This window comes from Nicotiana tabacum, chromosome 4 (genome assembly GCF_000715075.1).
Source record: "Nicotiana tabacum cultivar K326 chromosome 4, ASM71507v2, whole genome shotgun sequence".
In the NCBI taxonomy this organism is placed as follows: Eukaryota; Viridiplantae; Streptophyta; class Magnoliopsida; order Solanales; family Solanaceae; genus Nicotiana; species Nicotiana tabacum.
In genome coordinates, this window is record NC_134083.1 from 4162955 (window position 1) to 4187006 (window position 24052).

The window sequence follows — 24052 nt, forward strand, 5'->3', positions numbered from 1 at the left end:
AACATATTTTCTTAAAAACTACTTCTTGAAAAGTATCTGTAGATATTTATAAAGAAAATGACTCATGTCGATAAGAAAAAGAAGTTACTTTTCCTTTTGGTGAAAAATGTTTTTCTTTCTTAAGCAAACACTTATATTTTCAATAATAACTTTCGTCATATTCAAATAAGATATCTATTTTTACTTCTTATATTGGGCAACGAATGATTTCCTATCACCCATCTTTAATATTTCTTTCCAAAAGATGGAATCTGCTAATAGGGATGGAGTTTCTTTCTGCTTCCTTTTACTTTATAGTTCACTTTTTCCATTGGACAAAAAGTGTATCACCCATCTTGGATATTTTCCTTCAAAAACACGGCATCTGCTTAATATTTTGAATAGCTAGCAATTGAGATTCATCCACAATAGCAAAAAGATGGGTGTAATTCCAACACAGTATGTCTGTTTCAAGTGAATATTTTAGTCTCCGATCATACAAAAAATATCTTCATAATTTCACAACATAGCACCATTTGGAATACTAAGAATTCTAATAAAGGAGGGGGAGAGATGAGAAAAACAGACAAAGCACCAAATGTATAGACAAGCATAAACCAGATTACAAGGGGGATCTCAAATCTGGCTTTGTGACCCATTAATCTCCTTATCATGTTATTGGGGTCACTGTAAATTTCTATTTTTAGTCTTTCGTGATGGCGACTCGTAGCAAAGTGTATCTTTACCCCCCAAGTTGGTGTAATTGTTTTGCCAAGATTTACAGTAACCAGAGAAGCACATCTAGTAATGCAGCCTCTCATCATTTTTATTAACACTCAGGCCCTCTATTCCTTTAAGGGCGGCCTCGAAATTCTTGTCCATTTTAGTGGAGGAGCTGCGCTTCTGATCTGATGACAAAATTGGTGAACTTCTCTGCGCAGCACTGGTAGTTTTACGGAGATGTCCTGGACTGGCATCTGTTTTCCGGGTGTGAGAGGGATCAGGTTCACCACCAGTGAACACTGGGTCACGACTGCTAGACACAGCTGGATGCCTTGATGATCCACTTGTTCGGAAAAAATTAGAACTGGATAACTGCAACAAGAGCTCAGTCAAAATTCTTTTATCTTCGCTGGTTGTCAATAGAATCACAAAACATGAGAATATATTAGCCTGTAATCTGCAAACTGTACTAGATTTTTTATCGCGCTAAATCCTGCTTCTACCATGTGGAATGAATTTTTTCTCAGGCAAGCAGTTATATTGACGAAAGAAAATGTCAAATGATGGAAGGTTTTGTGATGTCTACTAGGAAAAAGTGCAATGCAGATGAGAGATAAATACAAATAAGTAGTAACCAAGAAAAAACGACACAAAATTGATGATTTTGGTAAATTAAAATGCCACAAATTATGCCATCTATAGCTTAACAAAGTTGGTCGCACTCACAATCTTGTGCCGACTGGTAATTCTGTAAAAGTGTCACAATTTACTGTAAAACAACAAGAGCGACAGAGCGAGGACTCACCTCTTTACCCGTGGATAAATCATTGCCAACTGTCCCTTTTTGCTTAGCTAAGCTTCCAGAGTTGAAATGCAGCCCTGTGTTCCTATTACGTGTAAGATTTGCTGAAGAATAACCATTAGGCCGACCTTCTTCACCACCTGCATAATATGTCTAGCATGTAATTTGCAGGTCCCAAGGAAATAGCAAACTAGAAGATTGCATATTAGAATTACTTCCCTGAACAAAATTAACTAAGATTATGAACTAGTGAACACTTCACATGCTAATTGTACTTTTTCCATTAAAGGCTAGAGATAACATTTATTAGGAATGATCTGAGGATGAAATTCTATGGACAGTAAGTAGTAAACAGCAAAGAAACTTATACAAGCTTTGTTGGAAGTAATGTCCAGTTTCATTATAAGTCTACCATCGGCAAACCCCAAAGCTCTAACATGCACTGATTGCTCATAATTTTCTTTTATGCTTGAAGTAGAGATACATAAGAGACCCACCTGATTGCCTCTCAACATTAGCAAGAGCATGAGGCATCCCTGAACTTGGTCCAGCAGTACCACCCTGTACCAAAATTACCATTTCATTTCAACATTTTGAGGCCAATTAACACACAACTGATCTGCCTAAGTCACTCACAAGAGCACGAGATGGAGGATTGGCAAGTTGTGACTGCTGATATTTCAAAATAGTCCAGTCAAATACATAATCAAACTGAAAACCTGAAAAGACGAAAAAAGAGGAGAAAAAAGCAAAAATGAATAATACAGATTCTAGAAAAAAACATTAATTGAGCTTATACAGCTAGTATTATTGTATGGAAAGCAAGAAATAATCATACCTTCACGAATGAAAAGGTCACGAAAAATTCTCTTGAGATAAGCATAATCTGGTTTATCCTCAAATCTCAGTGATCGACAGTAGTGAAAATATGATGCAAACTCTGTAGGATAGCCACGACACAATGTCTAGAAAAGAAAAATTTGTGTCAGCATCATCATTAAAAATCATATCGCTAGCATAAGAAAAATGTTAAGAACATAAAATGCCTCTATTGATGTTGAAACTTTCTTCTCACTGATCCTCTCATACTTCTGTTTCTTTGTGCCTGCTTTCAGCCCCTGCCAAGGAAGACTACACATTTTGAAATCAGTAAATAGATATGTCAAGAAAGAAGAGTGAAAGCAAATTAAAAAAAAGGAGATATACATAAAGAGATTCTACCTTCCTCTTAAGAAATACATTAGAACATAACCCAGTGACTCCAAATCATCCCTTCGGCTTTGTTCTATAGGTTTGATAGCAACAAAGGAATCAAGGATAGCTTCAAGAATAAGCGCAATCCACATACACAAAATTGTACAAAAGTTTAAAAAACCAAAAGCTTACCTATGCCAAGGTGAGTATTCATGCTTGCATATCTGGCAGTTCCTGTCAAATTTTTGTTTTCTCTGTATTTGAAAATTAGAAGAATAAAATAAAATTACTCATTCATTATCTAGAGATAAATCATTTTCTTAGCTAACAAATCGCATGAGAAAAGAATCTCAAAAGTGTACTATAACGGAACTGAACACAAAAAATAAATACTACAACTTTGACAAGCTCAAAAATCAAATAACCTACCTCAATACAAACCAACCGCAATACTCTCCTCTCACTACTTAAATTTCAGTAAATAGTGTGTCTTTCGAATAAATAATGAAAACATCTCCATGGCAATTAGACATGGTGGCACTAGATTGATGAAGCCTTCTCCTTCCACCAGTAACTCAGAGAGAGAAAGAGAATCAATCAAGGGAACTTAGGAAAATGAACTCTAACCATAGGAAAAATTAACCAACATGCCTCGACGTCAAACTAGCTGAGGTTGACGATATTATGATTTGACTATTTTTACGCTGGCAGTCAACTTACTGTAACTCTCCTCCTTTATCTGGACTTGAGAAATAAGTTACCAAATTTTTCTCTAACGTCACTGCCTAACCGGAGTTAATGAAAAAAGAGATAACTAGAATACATTATAGAGGTATAGGACTTGAATGGAAGCCAGCATCTTGACCTATTATAATTTTTAAGAAATTCCGATAATATTCTTGTTTAAATAATTCATTCTCACTCTAGAAAATTAGAAAATGAATATAAGCAAGCATTTGAGCTGGAAAGACAGGAGAAAGATCCACAGCAGAAGCTATAAATGATGTAAGTTTCCTTTTTTAAGTTAATAATGTATATTTCATGTTTTGTCTGTGTAGGAGCTTACTCACCTATTTTATAACCTTTAGCATCTTCTTGATGCCTTTTTAAATGTAATTTCTTCCTTCATTAAAAACATAGTATATTTCATATTCTAAAATTCATAAGCCATTTCATCTGCTGCTTCTTGCCTCTTAAGTGGGAGTCAGTATTGTCAAAGGCAAAAAAGCCTAGAAAAGAGTCAAGATCTTCTAGGGTTTTAACTTTTAAGTACAAAGATCAAGTGAAGTGTGGGCTTGAGAAAGATGCCAATGAAGGAAAAAAATGTGTACTTCAAGAAAAATAGTTATAAATACAAATAATAATCATTTGGATGAAAAAGAATTGTTTATTTAGATGAACGGTGAAACTCTTTTACAAAAATATCACATTTTAACATCACTTATTTCACTTAGATATCAAATTTGATATCTAAGTGAAATCATGTTAGATAAGATGAAAAACCATTTTAAATTTCTGATGCAGTTCTAAGTTTCTAATGACTAATTTGCTTATACCAAATTTCTGATACCAATTTGTGATATACTAGTGATACCAACACATATAACGATCCTAGTAACTCTACATCACATTGTGTCAATACCAAGAAATCTAGGAGACCCAATGTAGCTGGTAATTTTGGACTCGCTTGGTGTTTGACTAGGATAGTATCTTATGATTTAAAGAGAGAAAAGAAACAAACTGAAATTCCCTATGTCTTTACTTACAACTCCCTCAAACCATAAGCACTTGTTTTACTTTTCTGTTTGGGATGTCTACCATCCGTTTTCTTTGAAAGTAATTTCTTGATTCATTTTACATGCCAAAAGAGGTTTTAACGGATAAATATATCATTCTTCTCAGTAGACCTTTAACCTCTACTTTGTTCTTCTACAACACAAAAGTCAAACTCTGGTCACAATAATTCCCTACAGATATTAAACAACTCTTATCTTGAACTCTACTGTTAATAAGTCTCACAAGTCAAAAAGGGACAAACTAATTGAAATACAGGAGTATCTCTGAAGGAGGAAGAAAGGATCATAGTGTTATAGAGTTGATGCAAACTAAAAGAATTCATCTTTTTTGTCCCTTCATAGAAAAATCTACAACAAGACAAAATAGAGCTCATACTTGTTATGAAACCATCCTCAATCCCATAGATAGAAGATTATCTTATCCTCTCTTGAAAAGTTCAAAGGAGCTTACCTATATGATTAATCAAAAAATAGATGGGGCGGGGTGTTTTTGGGAGCTTACCTATATGGAATATGCTGATGGGTGGTGGAGTCCCTATACTTCTTGGCCAGCCCAAAATCAATTACATAGACCTATATGTAAAAAATGGTAGTGATGAATCAATAATTTTCCTACCAGCAACAAGTGGATGTATAGCAACCAATAGCTTTGATCCCAATACCTGATTTGCACGTCTTCCTAATCCCATCAAGAAGTTGTCTGGTTTTATATCTCGATGAAGAAAAGATTTGGCATGTACAAATTCAACTCGATTTATCTGAAAATTGAGTACGACGAAAACAGGTTTATAGATAGTTAACGAAATAAATAACAAGTGCAAAACTTCACACCTACCATCTGGTCTGCAAGCATAAGAACAGTCTTTAAGGACAGCTTCCTACTGCAGAAATTGAAGAGATCTTCAAGACTAGGTCCCAGTAAATCCATCACAAGGACATTATAATCTCCTTCGACTCCAAACCATTTCAAATTGGGAATTCCAGCTATCAACGTCAAAAAAATTCCAACTGATAAGGACAAGGTATAAACATCGTGTAAAAGAAGCAATAGTAACCAACAAGAGAATGAGAAATTACTTCCTCCTTGTAGTATTTTATACAACTTTGATTCATATAATAGTTGAGGATGCTTTGTCTTCACATTTTCCTGAGTAATAGAAACAGCAAAAGTATTTTAATCGCAATGACAAAAATGTTCCACCAATCTTTGAACATAAATAGGATTTCTAGTGTTCCACAAGCTAATAACTATTTCAATATCATGTTAGGTTATTTAGATCCTTTCATTTGTTTCAGCTACTAAAAACCAGGGGGGTAAAAGAGCTGCCTGGGAATATCCATTTACTGTTGCTGGTGTAAATATTATATTCAGGATTATGCAGCTTCTAGATCTAAATGCAAGTGAGGAAAAAGTTAAAGTAATTCATACTAACAAATAATGAGAAATACTCCAACTTTTAACTAATAGCAGCTCGAATTCCTTACTTAAGCAATCAGGAAGCTACAAAAATACAGAATTATACTAACAGGTACGTGCTGAATGTTAAAAATTTGGAAAAAAGCAAATGAAAATTCAATATTTACCAGCTTAACTCCAACCTCTTCATTAGTCTGAACATTAGTCCCTGAAAATGACAAAATTATAATTATCCACAAATGAAAAACAAAACAAAAAAATTAATTACAAAGAGCAAAATTGAAGAATGTGTATACCGAGGTAGATCTCACCAAAGGAGCCGCTACCGATTTTCCGGCCCAAACGAAACTTATTACCAACACGAGGCTCCATTAATTAGAGGCTCGATGATTAATTAGGAAAATAATTAAACGAAAACCCAGTTATAAATAGGAAAACTTTGAATCAACAAATTAATCCACAAAAATGGATCCAAAGAAGAAAAAAGCTATTATTAGGTTTATCTTATGAAAGAAATTAATGGATAAAATATGATTTAATATATGCAGATTTCAGCTTTTTGTCTTGTTGTTCCCTCGGAGGTCATGGCGTTGGAGCAGGAGAAGAATCATCTTTTAATCTTTTACATTACTGCTTCAGCTTTGCTTTTGATCCAACTCTCTCTCTCTCTCTCTCTCTCTCTCTCTCTCTCTCTCTAATCTTCTTCTTCCTACTGCATTTTACGTTTTCCCTTTTTTTTCGCGGGTATTGAATTAAGACCCAACTCCGTTATTCCATTTTTAACCTGTCTTTGGTCAATTAATTTTGCCTTTAATCTCGAATTAGTTAGATAAATCCTTTATATTCAGCTTTATGTGGTGTATTCCATCTTACTTTGATAGTAATTAATGGGGAAAATCAGAAATAATGGAGTATAATTTATCCTTGGTTATTGAAAAATAGTTACAATTTTAAAAGTAAACGAAATGTAGTCACTTGTTCATGTAACGATAAAATATGTACAAAAATACCCCTTAAGAATCTGAAAAAATTTAAGCATATTGTGATGGAGTTCGAATTTTTTACATATGAGATTCCAATGTAATATGCTGGAATTTTATAATGTACTCGAGTTTCAACATAATATGCTACAAGTTTATACACAGTAGTTCCATAATCTAGCATATTATACTGGAACTTTCCGTTTCAGCTAGGATATTTTTGTCCAAGTAATAGTGATTATTTTTCAATAACTTTACAAACACCGGCTATTTTCGATTATAAGTCTGAAAACTCACTAGCCCATGCTAATTTCGCGTAATTAATTTGTATTAAAGGAATTCTAGAAAAGCATTTGACCAACACAAGATATAATGTATGCATAACAATTAAGCTTAATTCCTCCACTTGTTGTGGCACGTTTAAAATCAAAATTACATTTTTTTCTAAGTGTTTAACGGAAAAATTAGATAACGTTAGATTTGTGTGTGGTTCTAAGGATATGCGATACAATTCGATATAAATCGCGTAGAGAAATGGAAATATATGTATTGTTGGTTGTGAGAATGAAAATAATAAGCAAAAAAGAATGAATAAGTAAAACAAACATAAGGGGATAACTATCAATATAAGAAGTGATCTTCCTTTCTCCTGTTTTTCCTCCTCTCCCCTTTGGCTTACAAGGATCCCCCTTTTATAAAAGAGGGTTATTATAAAAAATAATAAAATATATAGTGGAAGGCCCATGGTGACTTGTCTCTTCTTCGATTCCCGCCAAGATTCTCTCTCTTGGTGCGGTTGCAACGGCTCTTGTCTGTGAGCTCGGTACTAGCTCGAACTCGTTACTGGGTCGGGCCCTTCGGTCTCGGATCGAGTTCGACCTTCGAGATGGACGTCGCGTATTTCCGACCTCGAAGCAGTGCCTTGCGGATCAATTCGGCCACAGGCTCGATAGGATTATCGAGCCGCCTCCTCGAGTGACCTTCGGGCTCGAGGTTCGTTAGTACCGACCTCAGAGCTCACTCCCAAAACTTCATTCCGGTTTTTTAACACTCGAACTCGATCGAACGTAGGAAGGCCGAAATCTATTTCGACCGTATACAGATAGTCCCCTCGTTTCTCGGAAAAGGATGTGGCGAGAAACGACATGATTTCCCAGCAGCTCGATCAGATATACACTGATGTTTTTATCGATCCCGACCATGATGTATGTAATGCTCGATCATCTTATGCGTCTTTACAGTCCCCGACTTTATCGAGGATACCCGAATTTTTTCTTCCCCTGTGGGAATTGTCAGTTACCTTCGGTCTTTGGTGACCGGAGAAGATCAATCAGTGATGAATGCGACGGAGCCCGCCTGTCTTTTCAGCGAGGCCCAACATGCTTTGAATCAGGTAACTTCTGATGGCGTTTTCGCCGCCTCTGTACAAAAAATTTGTAAATACAAATATTTCTTCTTTTTGAAGAGAAATGACCTTTCAAACTAAATAGATAGTTTGAATTTAAATCTCTGTTGCTTTCGGGCCTCGTGGGTAGTCCCCTTTGCTTTATCGGGCTCGAGCGTCCTTCAGCTTAAATAGTCAAGTGTTTATTCTAACTCGAAGAAATGAGTAGTTTTGCTCGAAATAATGTAGCCCGTAGGCGTAATAGTCGAGCGAGTGATTGCTCGAACTCGAAATAAAGGTAGCTCGTAGGCTTGGCAGTCAAATGAATGATTCGAACTTGATGCAATGTAGCCCGTAGGCATAATAGTCGAAGTAGCCCGTAGGCTTAATGGTCGAGTGAGTGATTGTTCGAACTCGAAATAAAGGTAGCCCTTAGGCTTGGCAGTCGAGCGAATGATTCAAACTCGATGCAATGTAGCCCATAGGCATAATAGTCGAAGTAGCCTGTAGGCTTAATGGTCGAGTGAATGATTGCTCGAACTCAAAATAAAGGTAGCCCTTAGGCTTAGCAGTCGAGTGAATGGTTCGAACTCGATGCAATGTAGCCCGTATGCATAGTAGTCAAAGTAGCCCGTAGGCTTGGCAGTCGAGCGAATGATTCGAACTCGATGCGATGTAGCCCGTAGGCGTAATAGTCGAAGTAGCCCGTAGGCTTAATGGTCGAGTGAGTGATTGCTCGAACTCGAAATAAAGGTAGCCCGTAGGCTTGGCAGTCGAGCGAATGATTCGAACTCGATGTGATGTAGCCCGTAGGCATAATAGTCAAAGTAGCCCGTAGGCTTAATGGTTGAGTGAGTGATTGCTCGAACTCGAAATAAAGATAGCCCGTAGGCTTGGCAGTCGAGCGAATCGTTCGAACTCGATGCAATGTAACCTGTAGGCATAATAGTCAAAGTAGCCCGTAGGCTTAATGGTCGAGTGAATGATTGCTCGATGCTGTTTGCATAATAAATCTTGAACATAGGATATTGGTAAATAAGAGAGCTTTCTTTGCAAGTCATTATACATGGGTTTGTGCTTTGCGTCAAGGCTCGGGCCAACTGTATAAGCATGGTTCGTTTTGACCATTTGGCCCTTACAACGTTTCCCGTTGAGACACTGTTTGTCATGAAATAACGAAGTAACTTCTTTCGCACCGAACTTGATAATCATCACAGATGCGTTCAATGATAAAGCCCCCATGTGTACGAGGTTGATTTTAAAGAGGCCTCGGATACTCAACAGTAGTATCGTTTCCGCTATATGGCTGGTATCGATCTCTGGTCGACTTTTGCTTTTTTGTAACGGACGTAGAAGTCAACTGGTCATCTTCGACTCTTATTTTGGATTGATATCGATTGTGCACATCGGTCCAAGTAATAGCTGAGTACTCAATCAGATTTTGCTTCAGCCGCCGTGAAGCCCTCGAGCTTCGCTCATTTAGACCTTGAGTGAAAGCTTGAACAACCCAATCGTCTGTGACTGGTGGCAGATCCATTCGTTCCGTTTGAAAACGAGCTACGAACTCCCTTAGCATCTCGTTATCCTTTTGTATTACCTTGAACATGTCCGACTTTTTGGTTTCGACCTTTATGGCTCCGGCATGTGCTTTTACGAAACAATCTGCAAGCATAACAAAAGAATCAATGGAGTTAGATGGTAAATTATGATACCATATCATTGCCCCCTTTGACAGAGTTTCACAGAATTTTTTCAATAATACAGATTCGATCTCATCATCTTTCAAATCATTGCCCTTGATGGCACACGTGTAAGAAGTGACGTGCTCGTTGGGGTTGGTCGTTCCGTTATATTTGGGTATTTCAGGCATACGGAATTTTTTGGGGATTGGTTTTGGGGCTGCACTCGAGGGAAAAGGCTTTTGAATGAATTTTTTCGAATCTAGCCCTTTTATCATTGGTGGAGCTCCCGGGATCTGATCGACCCTGGAATTATATGTTTCTACTTTTTTATCGTTGGCTTCGACTCGTTTTGTGAGTTCCTCGAGCAATTTAGTAATTTCGGGAGTAGTCCCCGATTCTTGCTCATTTGACTTCTCTATGGCTGGTTCCGTTCTGTGGGTTACTTCTCGAAGCGGATTGGGCTTCGGCCTGCTTTGTACCTGAGTTTGGCTCTGCAACTGAGCTATCGCTATTTGCTGGGCTTGCAACATCTCGAAGATCAACCGTAAGCTGACTCCGATCTCCTCCACATAATGGGTGTCTCGAGCTACGGATCGAGTACCGCCCTGAATGCTTCTTTCCGGTTCAAAACGCTGATTCGCCCCTAGAGCTATTTGTGAATTAACATCCAATGGTACTTCGGCTCGAATTTCGGGTGCTTCGATTCGAGCCTTATTTCCATCATCGAGTGGCCTTCCGGCCCCGGATGCTAAGTTGTTGGTTTCATGTTGAAGGCCGGCTTCGTGGTCGATAGGTGAAGCCATTGCTGATTTGAAGTTGCAAACTGGCGTGTACTTTAGATTTATATCAAACGATCACTGTTACCCTTAGCCCCACGGTGGGCGCCAAACTGTTTACCGAAAAAATCGGATAACGTTAGATTTGTGTATGGTTCTAAGGATATGCGATACAATTCGATATAAATCGCGTAGAGAAATGGAAGTATATGTATCGTTGGCTGTGAGAATGAAAATAATAAGCAAAAAAGAATGAATAAGTAAAACAAACATAAGGGGATAACTATCAATATAAGAAGGGATCTTTCTTTCTCCTGTTTTTCCTCCCCCATCCCTTTGGCTTACAAGGATCCCCCTTTTATAGAAGAGGGTTATTATAAAAAATAATAAAACATATAGTGGAAGGCCCATGATGACTTGTCTCTTCTTCGATTCCCGCCAAGATTCTCTCTCTTGGTGCGGTTGCAACGGCTCTTGTCTGTGAGCTCAGTACTAGCTCGAACTCGTTACTGGGTCAGGCCCTTCGGTCTCGGATCGAGTTCGACCTTCGAGATGGACGTCACGTATTTCCGACCTCGAAGCAGTGCCTTGCGGATCGATTCGGCCACGGGCTTGATAGGATTATCGAGCTGCCTCCTCGAGTGACCTTCGGGCTCGAGGTTCGTTAGTACCGACCTCAGAGCTCACTCCCAAAACCTCATTCCGGCTTTTTAACATTCGAACTCGATCAAACGTAGGAAGGCCGAAATCTATTTCGACCGTATACAGATAGTCCCCTCGTTTCTCGGAAAAGGATATGGTGAGAAACGATATGATTTTCCAGCAGCTCGATCAGATATACACTGATGTTTTTATCGATCCCGACCATGACGTATGTAATGCTCGATCATCTTATGCGACTTTACAGTCACCGACTTTATCGAGGATACCCGAATTCTTTCTTCCCCTGTGGGAATTGTCAGTTACCTTCGGTCCTTGGTGACTGGAGAAGATCAATTATTGATGAATGCGACAGGGCCCGCCTGTCTTTTCAACGAGGCCCAACATGCTTTGAATCGGGTAACTTCTGATGGCGTTTTCGCCGCCTCTATACAAAAAATTTGTAAATACAAATATTTCTTCTTTTTGAAGAGAAATGACCTTTCAAACTAAATAGATAGTTTGAATTTAAATCTCTGTTGCCTTCGGGCCTCGTGGGTAGTCCCCTTTGCTTTATCGGGCTCGAGCGTCCTTCAGCTTAAATAGTTAAGTGTTTATTCTAACTCGAAGAAATGAGTAGTTTTGCTCGAAATAATGTAGCCCGTAGGCGTAATAGTCAAGCGAGTGATTGCTCGAACTCGAAATAAAGGTAGCCCGTAGGCTTGGCAGTCAAATGAATGATTCGAACTTGATGCAATCTAGCCCGTAGGCATAATAGTCGAAGTAGCCCGTAGGCTTAATGGTCGAGTGAGTGATTATTCGAACTCGAAATAAAGGTAGCCCGTAGGCTTGGCAGTCGAGCGAATGATTCGAACTCGATGCGATGTAGCCCGTAGGCGTAATAGTCGAAGTAGCCCGTAGGCTTAATGGTCGAGTGAGTGATTGCTCGAACTCGAAATAAAGGTAGCCCTTAGGCTTGGCAGTCGAGTGAATGGTTCGAACTCGATGCAATGTAGCCCGTAGGCATAATAGTCAAAGTAGCCCGTAGGCTTGGCAGTCGAGCGAATGATTCGAACTCGATGCGATGTAGCCCGTAGGCATAATAGTCGAAGTAGCCTGTAGGCTTAATGGTCGAGTGAGTGATTGCTCGAACTCGAAATAAAGGTAGCCCGTAGGCTTGGCAGTCGAGCGAATGGTTTGAACTCGATGCAATGTAGCCCGTAGGCATAATAGTCAAAGTAGCCCGTAGGCTTAATGGTCGAGTGAGTGATTGCTCGAACTCGAAATAAAGGTAGCCCGTAGGCTTGGCAGTCGAGCGAATGATTCGAACTCGATGAAATGTAGCCCGTAGGCATAATAGTCGAAGTAGCCCGTAGGCTTAATGGTCGAGTGAGTAATTGCTCGAACTCGAAATAAAGGTAGCCCTTAGGCTTGGCAGTCGAGTGAATGGTTCGAACTCGATGCAATGTAGCCCGTAGGCATAATAGTCAAAGTAGCCCGTAGGCTTGGCAGTCGAGCGAATGATTCGAACTCGATGCGATGTAGCCCGTAGGCGTAATAGTCGAAGTAGCCGTAGGCTTAATGGTCGAGTGAGTGATTGCTCAAACTCGAAATAAAGGTAGCCCGTAGGCTTGGCAGTCGAGCGAATGGTTCGAACTCGATGCAATGTAGTCCGTAGGCATAATAGTCAAAGTAGCCCGTAGGCTTAATGGTCGAGTGAGTGATTGCTCGAACTCGAAATAAAGGTAGCCCGTAGGCTTGGCAGTCGAGCGAATGGTTCGAACTCGATGCAATGTAGTCCGTAGGCATAATAGTCAAAGTAGCCCGTAGGCTTAATGGTCGAGTGAATAATTGCTCGAACTCGAAATAAAGGTAGCCCGTAGGCTTGGCGGTCGAGCGAATAATTCGAACTCGATGTTGTTTGCATAATAAATCTTGAACATAGGATATCGGTAGAGAAGAGAGCTTTCTTTGCAAGTCATTATACATGGGTTCATGCTTTCCGTCAAGGCTCGGGCCAACTGTATAAGCATGGTTCGTTTTGACCATTTGGCCCTTACGACGTTTCCCGTTGAGACACTGTTTGTCATGAAATAACGAAGTAACTTCTTTCGCACCAAACTTGATAATCATCACATATGTGTTCAATGATAAAGCCCCCCTGTGTACGAGGTTGGTTTTAAAGAGGCCTCGGATACTCAGCAGTAGTATCGTTTTCGCTATATGGCTGGTATCGATCTCTGGTCGACTTTTGCTTTTTTGTAACGGACCTAGAAGTCAACTGGTCATCTTCGACTCTTATTTTGGATTGATATCGATTGTGCACATTGGCCCAAGTAATAGCTGGGTACTCAATCAGATTTTGCTTCAGCCGCCGTGAAGCCCTCGAGCTCCGCTCATTTAGACCTTGAGTGAAAGTTTGAACAACCCAATCGTCTGTGACTGGTGGCAGATCCATTCGTTCTGTTTGAAAACGAGCTATGAACTCCCTTAGCATCTCGTTATCCTTTTGTATTACCTTGAACAGGTCCGACTTTCTGGTTTCAACCTTTATGGCTCCGGCATGTGCTTTTACGAAACAATCTGCAAGCATAGCAAAAGAATCAATGGAGTTAGATGGTAAATTATGATACCATATCATTGCCCCCTTTGACAGGGTTTCACCGAATTTTTTCAATAATACAGATTCGATCTCATCATCTTCCAAATCATTGTCCTTGATGGCACACGTGTAAGAAGTGACGTGCTCGTTGGGGTCGGTCGTTCCGTTATATTTGGGTATTTTGGGCATACAGAATTTTTTGGGGATTGATTTTGGGGCTACACTCGAGGGAAAAGGTTTTTGAATGAATTTTTTCGAATCTAGACCTTTTATCATTGGTGGAGCTCCCGGGATTTGGTCGACCCTGGAATTATATGTCTCTATTTTTTTATCGTTGGCTTCGACTCGTTTTGTGAGTTCCTCGAGCAATTTAATAATTTCGGGAGTAGTCCCCGATTCTTGCTCATTTGACTTCTCTATGGCTGGTTCCGTTCTGTGGGTTACTTCTCGAAGCGGATTGGGCTCCGGCCTGCTTTGTACCTGAGTTTGGCTCTGCAACTGAGCTATCGCTATTTGTTGGGCTTGTAACATCTCGAAGATTAACCGTAAGCTGACTCCGATCTCCTCCACGTTATGGGTGTCTCGAGCTGCGGATCGAGTACCGCCCTGAATGCTTCTTTCCGGTTCGGAACGCTGATTCGCCTCTAGAGCTATTTGTGAATTGACTTCCAATGGTACTTCGGCTCGAATTTCGGGTGCTTCGATTCTAGCCTCAGTGCCATCATCGAGTGGCCTTCCGGCCCCGGGTGCCAAGTTATTGGTTTCATCTTGAAGGCCGGCTTCGTGGTCGATAGGTGAAGCCATTGCTGATTTGAAGTTGCAAACTGGCGTGTACTTTAGATTTATATCAAACGATCACTGTTACCCTTAGCCCCACAGTGGGCACTAAATTGTTTACCGAAAAAATCGGATAACGTTAGATTTGTGTATGGTTCTAAGGATATGCGATACAATTCGATATAAATCGCGTAGAGAAATGGAAGTATATATATCGTTGGCTGTGAGAATGAAAATAATAAGCAAAAAAGAATGAATAAGTAAAACAAACATAAGGGGATAACTATCAATATAAGAAGTGATCTTCCTTTCTCCTGTTTTTTCTCCCCCCTCCCTTTGGCTTACAAGGATCCCCCTTTTATAGAAGAGGGTTATTATAAAAAATAATAAAACATATAGTGGAAGGCCCATGATGACTTGTCTCTTCTTCGATTCCCGCCAAGATTCTCTCTCTTGGTGCGGTTGCAACGGCTCTTGTCTGTGAGCTCGGTACTAGCTCGAACTCGTTACTGGGTCGGGCCCTTCGGTCTCGGACCGAGTTCGACCTTCAAGATGGACGTCGCGTATTTTCGACCTCGAAGCAGTGCCTTGCGGATCGATTCGGCCACGGGCTCGATAGGATTATCGAGCCGCCTCCTCGAGTGACCTTCAGGCTCGAGGTTCGTTAGTACCGACCTCAGAGCTCACTCCCAAAACCTCATTCCGGCATTTTAACACTCGAACTCGATCGAACGTAGGAAGGCCGAAATCTATTTCGACCGTATATAGTAAGTCAACATCAATTCCAATTGATTATATGTCATTTAATTGGATTTCATGTATTTATATGTACATCATCCTCTTTACCGTTTTAAATTATTATAATATTGCATAATTTTTATATATAATCAAATGTATCGTATGATTTCTATTTTCTTATCTATATATACTATGCTACTTGAGATTGACAACAACCACTTCAATCCCAAATTAGTTTAGCGTATCATTTGATGCGTAAAACTCTCAAAATCAGATGCTCTATTTGCTAGTAACTTCTTCAAAATTGAAAGGAGAAATGGAAATATAAAATAGATTTGATAGTAGCCAACCGCAACCAAACCAATGTAACGGATTAGGTAGTTTGGTCTTGAATTAGTATTTGGCTCACTCTACTAAGTTTAATGTGAAAGTTGTTAAGATTTTTAGGTAAAGATCACTCAACTGAATTAAGTTAAACACACGTTTGCAGTGCTCAATTAGTCATCGAGGTAATCTTGACAACAACTTCATAAATTATTGACTTCGAAAATGTTTAAAGGATGACTAATCTTTTGATAATGATGTCATTAGAAGTAGAATAAAATTATAAAGAGGCCACATATTCGTATGAATTATTTCGATGATTATAACAAAAAACATATGGGGAGCCTTGGCAATAATGGTAAGAGTTGCCGCTGCGTAATCAGGAGGTCACGAGTTCAAGTCATGAAAATAACCTTTTGCAGAGATACAAAGTAAGATTGCATACAATAGATCCAAGTGGCCTGACCCTTTTCGGGACCCGCACACAGCGGAGACTTAGTGCTTCAGGCTGCCCTTTATCCTTTTTCTATTAATATAACATTTCAATGAAAGATTGTATACAATATATCTAATGTGGAATGGCCCTTCCCGGGACCCCACACATAGCGGTAACTTTGTACATCGGACTGTCCTTTATTCATTTTGTATTAGTATAACATTTCAATAAAAGATTGCATATAATAAATCCAATGTGGTCTGGACCTTTCCGAAACCCCGCTCATTGCGGGAACTTAGTACATCGGGCTGCTCTTTATCCTTTTTCAATTGTAACATTTCAATGAAACTAGTCCACAGGTAAGCAAAACCAAAATAAGAAACCAAGAGAAATGTGTCTTAGCTATTTCTCAAAACTATACATGGATGTATAAGTATTGTAATTTGTACACTGCAGCCAAAGTATTTCGTAACTAATGAATGACCTCATTTGTCGATCACTATACTGGACAATAAAAGAATCTTACAAATCAAATTAGAAGGGCCAGGGGGGGAAAATTGCAAAATGGCCAACCTCCATTTCTGTTAGTAATCAAAATCGGGGAAAGGAAGAAGATAAAGCAATGCACACAGTTATGCTTATGTTTACTCGATCTGTGCATTCTTTTTCTGCAGCCTTCCTTTCAAATTCCTAATTTTGGCATCTACTCGTGCTGTGAAACCGATATTTGTCTTCTGTCTTGCTCTAGTTTGCTGTCTCTTCCACATACGCTCATCTTTAACGTCTTTCTTATAATATTTGATTTCTTGAATAATGTGATGATCCATCGGATGGAACGATCTCTGGAAAGCTATGTGGGCAAGGTAAGGCAAAATGCAGGCTAAAGTTACTACGAGGGTGGTACACCAATAGATTGGCGCTGGACCTAACTCTTCCTGCAGGATTCTGAAGGCATATTTAGCATAATCTGGTAATACCATACCGTAGAGTACAAGAGATAGGTACCAAACAGCTATGCTCCCCCAAATAAAAACATGTTGTATCCATGTGAAATGACTCATTGTGAGCGCGATCTGGCAGTTGACGGCCCAGATGATGCAGGTAAACATTGAAGTACCAAGAATAGTCAAATCAGCAGTCTGGCCTTCAGCGCAGAATGCTTGATCATAGAAGAACATAATGTTGAGGAAGAAAATTACGAGGGAGGTGTAGACACCGTTGCCAAGCCACCCAATTATTCTATACCAGTCAAAGAACAAGTTTTTGGGTCCTTGCTGGTACAGTGCAGGAAACTGCAAGAGGGCATTAAGGTTCTATAAAATTACGGACCTACACCATTACTTTTTAATTTGATAGGAATTCCAAGAGAAAGTTATTGGCGGAGGACTCACCTGTAAGCAAATTTCAGAAGACACGTCCTGCTCGAATACTCCGAGTGCAATTACAGGCAGTGAGGTAAGAAGCACATTGAACAGAATCATATACATATCATTATAGACCGACTGTCCAGAAAATCCAGCGAAAACCTCAAAGTAAAAAAGTGTGAGGCCAAAAGCTATATTCTTATAGAAGAAGTAGCATATCTGCACACAGAAGATAATGGTGCATATTAGATGAAATTTGTAAAAGGATCAAAGAAATGTAGTGCTTAATTGTTTTCTTGTATCTGATGAGGACATTTTATATTATCAGGCCACAGATGTATTTCATGTTCTATGCATAAAACGAAACAGATATATACACAATTACCATCTGAGCAATTCGTTTGTAGCACCAGTGCCCATGTACAACGAGAAGTCGCTCCAAGAACCGAAACTGTGCAACAGCAAAATCACTAGCCATCACTGCCTGCAAGAAGCTGATAACCATTTAAGCGGAGCTACAGCAAGAGGATATATACTCGGCAACATGGAAACGTGGCCTTAATTCATTCCTCAAGAATCAAGAATGATGTAAGCATCCTTTTAAACTATTCAAGTAACCTTTTTGTTTTGATAAGTGAAACATTTTTTCTAGAACCTTTTTCTTTTTAATAAGTGAGATGTTTTTTCTCAATAACCTTTCTTTTTGATAAGTGAAATGTTTGAGTAAACTGTTGTTAACTTCTAATTACAACATTGATCTACTAAGGCAAATGAATCGAGTATGATCTTCTGTCCAAGAAGAATGTAAAGTTGCTTTTAATAGACTAATACGCCAAAAGACCCGCTAAACCCATCACCAACCTGCATTCCTTCTGCACCGCTAATGCCAACACCAATGTCTGCTTCTTGAATCATCCCAACATCATTTGCACCATCACCAATTCCTAGAGTGATTTTTCCAGTTCCCTCCTTCACTAACCTGGTTACCTGAAAAAATATGAATAAGCTCAACTTACGAAGGATAGTCGGGATACAATTGAAAAGGCAAATCAAGTTTGACATTATCTTACCAAAGCCTTCTGCTTAGGAGAGACACGGCAGCAAATGACTGAAGCACAATCAACAGCTAAATTCAAAAATTGATGCTTCGTATCATCCTCCAATGCAAAAGATAGTGTTTTCCCGTCAATTATCAAGGCAAATGCGGCATGGGGATCCTTTTCAAGCTTGACCATCTGGGAAGCATTTGTGATTTGCTTCACAATGTTCTCCTTTATAGCCTGATCATGACAAATAAATGGAAGCTGTCATTAATCATAATAAATTTCGAGAAGAACTTAAACTGTTTGTTTTCAACAAACCTACCTGTTTAGAATCTTGGGCCACTGAGTCTGCATTCATTGTTGTTATGCATATCTGTTTCATTCCTTGTCGAAGCAAACTACACGCATACCTGAAAGAAAGGAGGTATTTCCCATTAGCAGTTGTCGTCCACCGGCTAAATAATATGAAATGGTGGATGCCATTTCTCTGTTTTGAGAGACAGACCCTATGTTTATGGCTGTTTCCATCTTATCACCTGTCAAAACCCAGATCTTGAGACCAGCTTGCGCCAGTTTATCAATGCACTGAGGAACCTGGTCAAACATATAGAATGAAATAGTTGAAAGGACAGTGAATTGGAAATGCACATTTTTCATTTTCTAGTAAGTAATTAAAGGAACATACTCCCTTCTGTAGTTTATCCTCCACAGCCGTAGCACCAACAAGGATCAAATCCTTTTCCATCATATCAGATACGCGTTCAAGAATAACATCTCTATCCCCACCAATTGAAGTTTTTGCTTTAGTAAACTCTTCATTCCAAGTTGAGTACTCTGCCTCATCGAGCTTCTTGTAGGCAAGCACAAGGGTACGCAAACCTGCTTCCCCATATTCGTTCAAATGCTTTGTCATAGCTTCCTCAAACCTCCTTCCATTCTTTGCTAATCTATCATAGATGATGCTGCATAATCCAAAATAGACAACATTTCACTTGAAATTTAACCAAGAAAGGGCTACATTGATAAACTTAACAAATAGCAAAAGCAAGGGAAATTCATCAATTATAATATTTCCTACTTCATGCAGAAAATGGACCAAGCTCTTAGAAGATCTCTAATCCCATTTCCAGCTGACAAATAGGGTCGGGTAGAAAAGAAAAAGCCGAGAGGATTAACACTTCAGAAAGAAAATAGTTTCACCCTCATGCATACAAGAAGTGAGGATATAGGGGCAAATTTTGAGTAATTCATAAAAAATGTATTTACTATGTATCAAAAAGCTTTTGCCTATTTCCCTTTTTGGGATGTCTTAGACTACTTTCCTCTGACAAGAGTGGGTTGCTCTAGTGGTGAGCACCCTCCACTTCCAACCAAAAGGTTACGAGTTCGAGTCATCCCAAGAGCAAGGTGGGGAGTTCTTGGAGGGAGGGAGCCGAGAGTCTATCGGAAACAAACTCTCTACCTCAGGGTAGAGGTAAGGTCTTCGTACAAACTACACTCCTCAGACCCCACTAGTGGGATTATACTGGGTTGTTGTTGTTGTTGTTTTAGACTACTTTCCTCTGACAGAAATTTTTAGTACATTCTAAATACCACAAGAAGTTGTATATGATACAGGTCTATCCTCAATTATATTCATTTATAGCACAAAACTCAAATTTAGATCCAATGCTTCTCAAACCAACATTAAACAACTCATAGTTTCGACTCTTTTCTTGTTAATGATACCCAGTCAAAAAAGAGACAAATAAATAGGGGTGAAGGGAGTTGCTTGGAATTTACAGACGTGCCGACTGTATTTTTTATAGCAGAAGGGCTCTTGAATCACCAACTTTGAGGGATGCAGCAGCTAAAATTGAGAATAACAAAGGGTAGCAAAAGAAAAACCTGTCTGCTCCTTTACACAAGAGAAGAATCTGGCCACTCTCATCCCGAACGATGACAGACATTCGTTTCCGCTTGCTGGTGAAGTCCAAAAGATTAAGAACTTTGTATTCCCTGGAGTAAATGGAACAAAATGTAAGTGTACTACAAGGGTAATGCAATTCTTGGAAGCAACTTGAGAGAATTTGAGACTTGATCTTACCTTTCAACTGGATCTTGAAAAGAAGGGTATCTTTCTCTTACAAAAACACTCGCATGAGTTCTTTTGCAAAACTCAAAACCGAATTCTCTTGCTGCAACAAGAAATGATACTTCGTCTGGAGACTCTGATTCATAACTAAAGCTTCCGGTCTCCTCATTTGGCTCAGGAATAGCAGCATGACAAATTGCAAGTATCTTAAAGAATAGCAAGATGACATCTGCATTTGGCTCTTTCATCCAACTTCCCTTCATAAGGCGGCTATCCTCAAAGCTGAACCCCTTTATTGCAGGTTTAAGGTTGCTTCCATCTTTAGAGGTGACAACCGTCTCTAACTGGACTTCCGATGCACCAAAACCATTCCCACCATCAGGTTTCTGTGAAAGTTCAAGATCTTTCCCGCCCATGTCCTCCGCCAACTGCTTTGCAGCCGCAAGTTCAACATCACTAGCACGTGTTCCATAAGGATTACCGGCAATAGAGCATTTTAGGAAGTCCATTTGGTTGCACGTCAAAGTGCCCGTTTTGTCCGAGAGGATTGTATCAACCTGCCCAAGCTCCTCATTTAAGTTTGAAGTACGAGCTTGAGCAGGAGTTCCTGACTCATCATCGTACAAACTGATATCCTGGTTTATGAACGATGCCTGTAGGACCTTCACGACTTCAGTGGAAACATAGAGGGATATAGGAATTAAATAACCATACAAAATAAGTGCAGTGAACAAATGCAGAAGGCCAGACAACTCAGGCTTGCTTAGATCAGTCGAATTATTGGAATTGTCCTTAGGTTGCAGATACCACCATTTTGGCAGGTCGATTTTTACGTTTATGGCAAAGCCAATGGAACTGACAAATGATATCAAGAGAAGAAGGGCAAAAAGGAGGTAAATAATCTTGTCCATCTGTAATTCAACCCTGCTCCTCTTTGAAGGAGACTTTGTAGAATTCTGCATAACTTTGCTATCATGACCAGTGAATATTGCGACTCCATAGACATAAGCAGTATTCCTAAGCTTTGAATCCCGGAGGAGAATCTGACTAGGATCAAGAGGATAAACCTGACGATCATATTCAAGGTTGCCAACAAAAGTGTAAAGGCTAGGATTAGGATCTTCACATTTTATGGTCGCGCTGAATTCCTTGAAAGTCTCATCTTCATCCAAAGGTAAGGTAACCTCCAAAGCTCTTCTTACCTTCAAGTTTGTCTCTCCGTCCAAGTTCATAGTTTCCACATAACAAATTCCATCTTCGTAACTAGATGATAAAAGAAGTAAATCAGCTGGAAAAAAATGATCCTTTTTCACTTTCACGACATCTCCAACCCGGATCTTCATCCATGGCGTATCTTCAAACACACCATCAATCTTGTGTACACTAGCTTTTCGACGATTTACATTCATATCTTGTATGAATCGCTTTGAATCTTCCAATCCTTCTTTCGCCATACTCAAACCAACAACAAAGACCAAAGGAGCAACCGTACTAAATGGATCAAATGGAGAAAGATCCGTTGTGAGTGTTAGAATTGCACACATGAGAAAATACAAGTTAGCAACACGCCTGAATTGCTCGAATAGGGCCTTAGGTAGGAACGTGATGACATTGTACTTTGTGGTAGATACGAAATTGGAGCGATACTTGAGAGGTTTCTTTTCATGGAGTTGAGGTTTGTTGCAATGGACTACTCTTGAAGAAGTTGTGCCTAAATCACGAGGACCCTCTTCCTCAGACGTAGGTGGCCGCTTACGACAACCAAATGTGTAAATACTACTCTTGCGAATCTTTGCTCTTATCCTGCCACCCGCCATTCTTTTCCCCTCTAGCCAATGCACACATCAGTTGTATCACCACATTATAATATTCAACAACACACAGCTATAGGTTGCCTTCTCCAAGACAATTGAACGGCATTCTCAAGCAGAGCATCATAGCAAGAGGAATAAGTGACAATTCACGTTAAACAACGTCGAGATTTAACCTGAAAATACCCAAAAACCAGACATTTTGGCATCAACATATCTGAATAAAATTTGAGCCCATAGAGCAATTAAAATAAAATCGACCAACCCACAAACATTAACACGGAAAAGAAAAGATTGAGAGCTGAATATTCACAAACCAACAATATAGGTACGTAATGCCACCACATATTATATAGCAAGAAATTAAAAGAGAATCAAGAAGAGAGAAAATCACAAATGACAAAATTCAGCTATTGTAGAGAGCATTTATAACATGCACAAACACAAGGTATTGACCCACAAAAAGAAACATCCACAATTACACATTCCAAGAAGGGGTTGGAGGGAAATACATTGTGTTAACATGCACGTCTAATTCGTGAAAAAATACACAGAAAACAAGAAAAATGGAAAGGAAGAAAACAAAAACTTACCTGAAGCAGGGAAAGGTGTCAAGAAAGAAAGAAAATGGAGATTAGAAAGAGAGACAGAGGAAGAAATGGAGCTTCTGATTCAACAACGTGTGAATGTAGGAGAGAGAGAGAGAGAGAGAGAGAGAGAGAGAGAGAGAGAAGAACGATATTTTTAACGAATGAGAAGAAAAGCTAAGTCCTCTCCGTCCTAAGTCCTCGAGCAATGTCAGTATTTTACGGGGCCTCTCTCTTTCTTTCTACTACTACTATTCACTTTTCTTTTTATTTTCTTTACATTTATATTTATAAATTATAAATGTGATGCCTATATTCATTTGTTACTTCTTTTAATTTGGATCCTCTCCTATCTGCCTAACTCCGTGTTTATTGTGAGTGGAAATCTCTACAACGGAATACGAAATGGATAAATGTGGTTGATTTTACTTTTCAAAACTAAACTAAGTATTGTTGTAACGCTAATTTACCCGAATTGCAAAATTCAAGCAAACGTCTATTTTTACTGGCTCTACTTTAGATAGATTTTTATATCAAAATCATCATCACCCTCTCAATTTCAGTGGTTCACTCCATTAGTCAGCAAGTAGTAATCACAAGTATTTGTTGTTTTCCCTCTGTCATTTTCTCTTCTTTCCTTTTCTTGTTTCCCCTCAAGTGTCACTTTCCTCTTTTCCTTGAAGAATGGTCTGTACTAATTGCATAATTAAGCTTTAGCATATTCTACTAGTTTATTCTCAACTTAGGATAATATTGAGACTGTGAATTGATTAATCTCCTTTAGAGTTTGTCGAAGAATTGAGATTGAATTTGACCAAAGTTTTGTCAATTTCATCTTAAGAGATAACATACATGAGAGACATGACCACCTCACTCTCTTGAAAACAACAAACATGGCAACTCTCAAATAAGAAAGAGAAATGT

The 24052-nt window shown here is 39.1% G+C and overlaps 2 protein-coding genes across 2 annotated transcripts; both read right to left on the reverse strand.

Annotated features, from left to right (window-relative positions):
- Positions 1–410: 410 nt before the first annotated feature.
- LOC107761459 (casein kinase 1-like protein 2) lies at positions 411–6686 on the reverse strand. The gene is made up of 14 exons (XM_016579677.2): positions 6208–6686; positions 6079–6119; positions 5572–5641; positions 5330–5478; positions 5157–5252; positions 4997–5067; positions 2891–2952; positions 2726–2789; positions 2551–2635; positions 2343–2469; positions 2141–2223; positions 2002–2065; positions 1508–1644; positions 411–1074 (listed from the first exon to the last, which is right to left on the reverse strand). The coding sequence occupies exons 1-14, from the start codon at positions 6281–6283 to the stop codon at positions 781–783; spliced, it is 1419 nt and encodes a 472-aa protein (XP_016435163.2). The 5' UTR covers positions 6284–6686; the 3' UTR covers positions 411–780.
- A 9940-nt stretch (positions 6687–16626) lies between these two features.
- Positions 16627–23318, reverse strand: LOC107804555 (putative phospholipid-transporting ATPase 4). The gene is made up of 11 exons (XM_016628468.2): positions 23135–23318; positions 20743–22717; positions 20544–20654; positions 19342–19618; positions 19162–19250; positions 18979–19066; positions 18684–18893; positions 18475–18600; positions 17999–18097; positions 17641–17832; positions 16627–17541 (listed from the first exon to the last, which is right to left on the reverse strand). Exons 2-11 carry the CDS (start codon positions 22545–22547, stop codon positions 16894–16896), a joined length of 3645 nt encoding a protein of 1214 aa, XP_016483954.2. The 5' UTR covers positions 22548–22717; positions 23135–23318; the 3' UTR covers positions 16627–16893.
- Positions 23319–24052: the final 734 nt, after the last annotated feature.

Coding starts and splice junctions, on each gene's coding strand:
- LOC107761459 (XM_016579677.2), bottom strand. CDS start 6,283: ATGGAGCCTCGTGTTGGTAATAAGTTTCGTTTGGGCCGGAAAATCGGT. Junction 2,470..2,550: donor AAGTTTCAACATCAATAGAG/GCATTTTATGTT, acceptor TTTCTTTTCTAG/ACATTGTGTCGTGGCTATCC. Junction 1,645..2,001: donor TAATGTTGAGAGGCAATCAG/GTGGGTCTCTTA, acceptor CATATTATGCAG/GTGGTGAAGAAGGTCGGCCT.
- LOC107804555 (XM_016628468.2), bottom strand. CDS start 22,547: ATGGCGGGTGGCAGGATAAGAGCAAAGATTCGCAAGAGTAGTATTTAC. Junction 20,655..20,742: donor TTTCAAGATCCAGTTGAAAG/GTAAGATCAAGT, acceptor CATTTACTCCAG/GGAATACAAAGTTCTTAATC. Junction 19,619..20,543: donor TTGTGTAAAGGAGCAGACAG/GTTTTTCTTTTG, acceptor TGGATTATGCAG/CATCATCTATGATAGATTAG.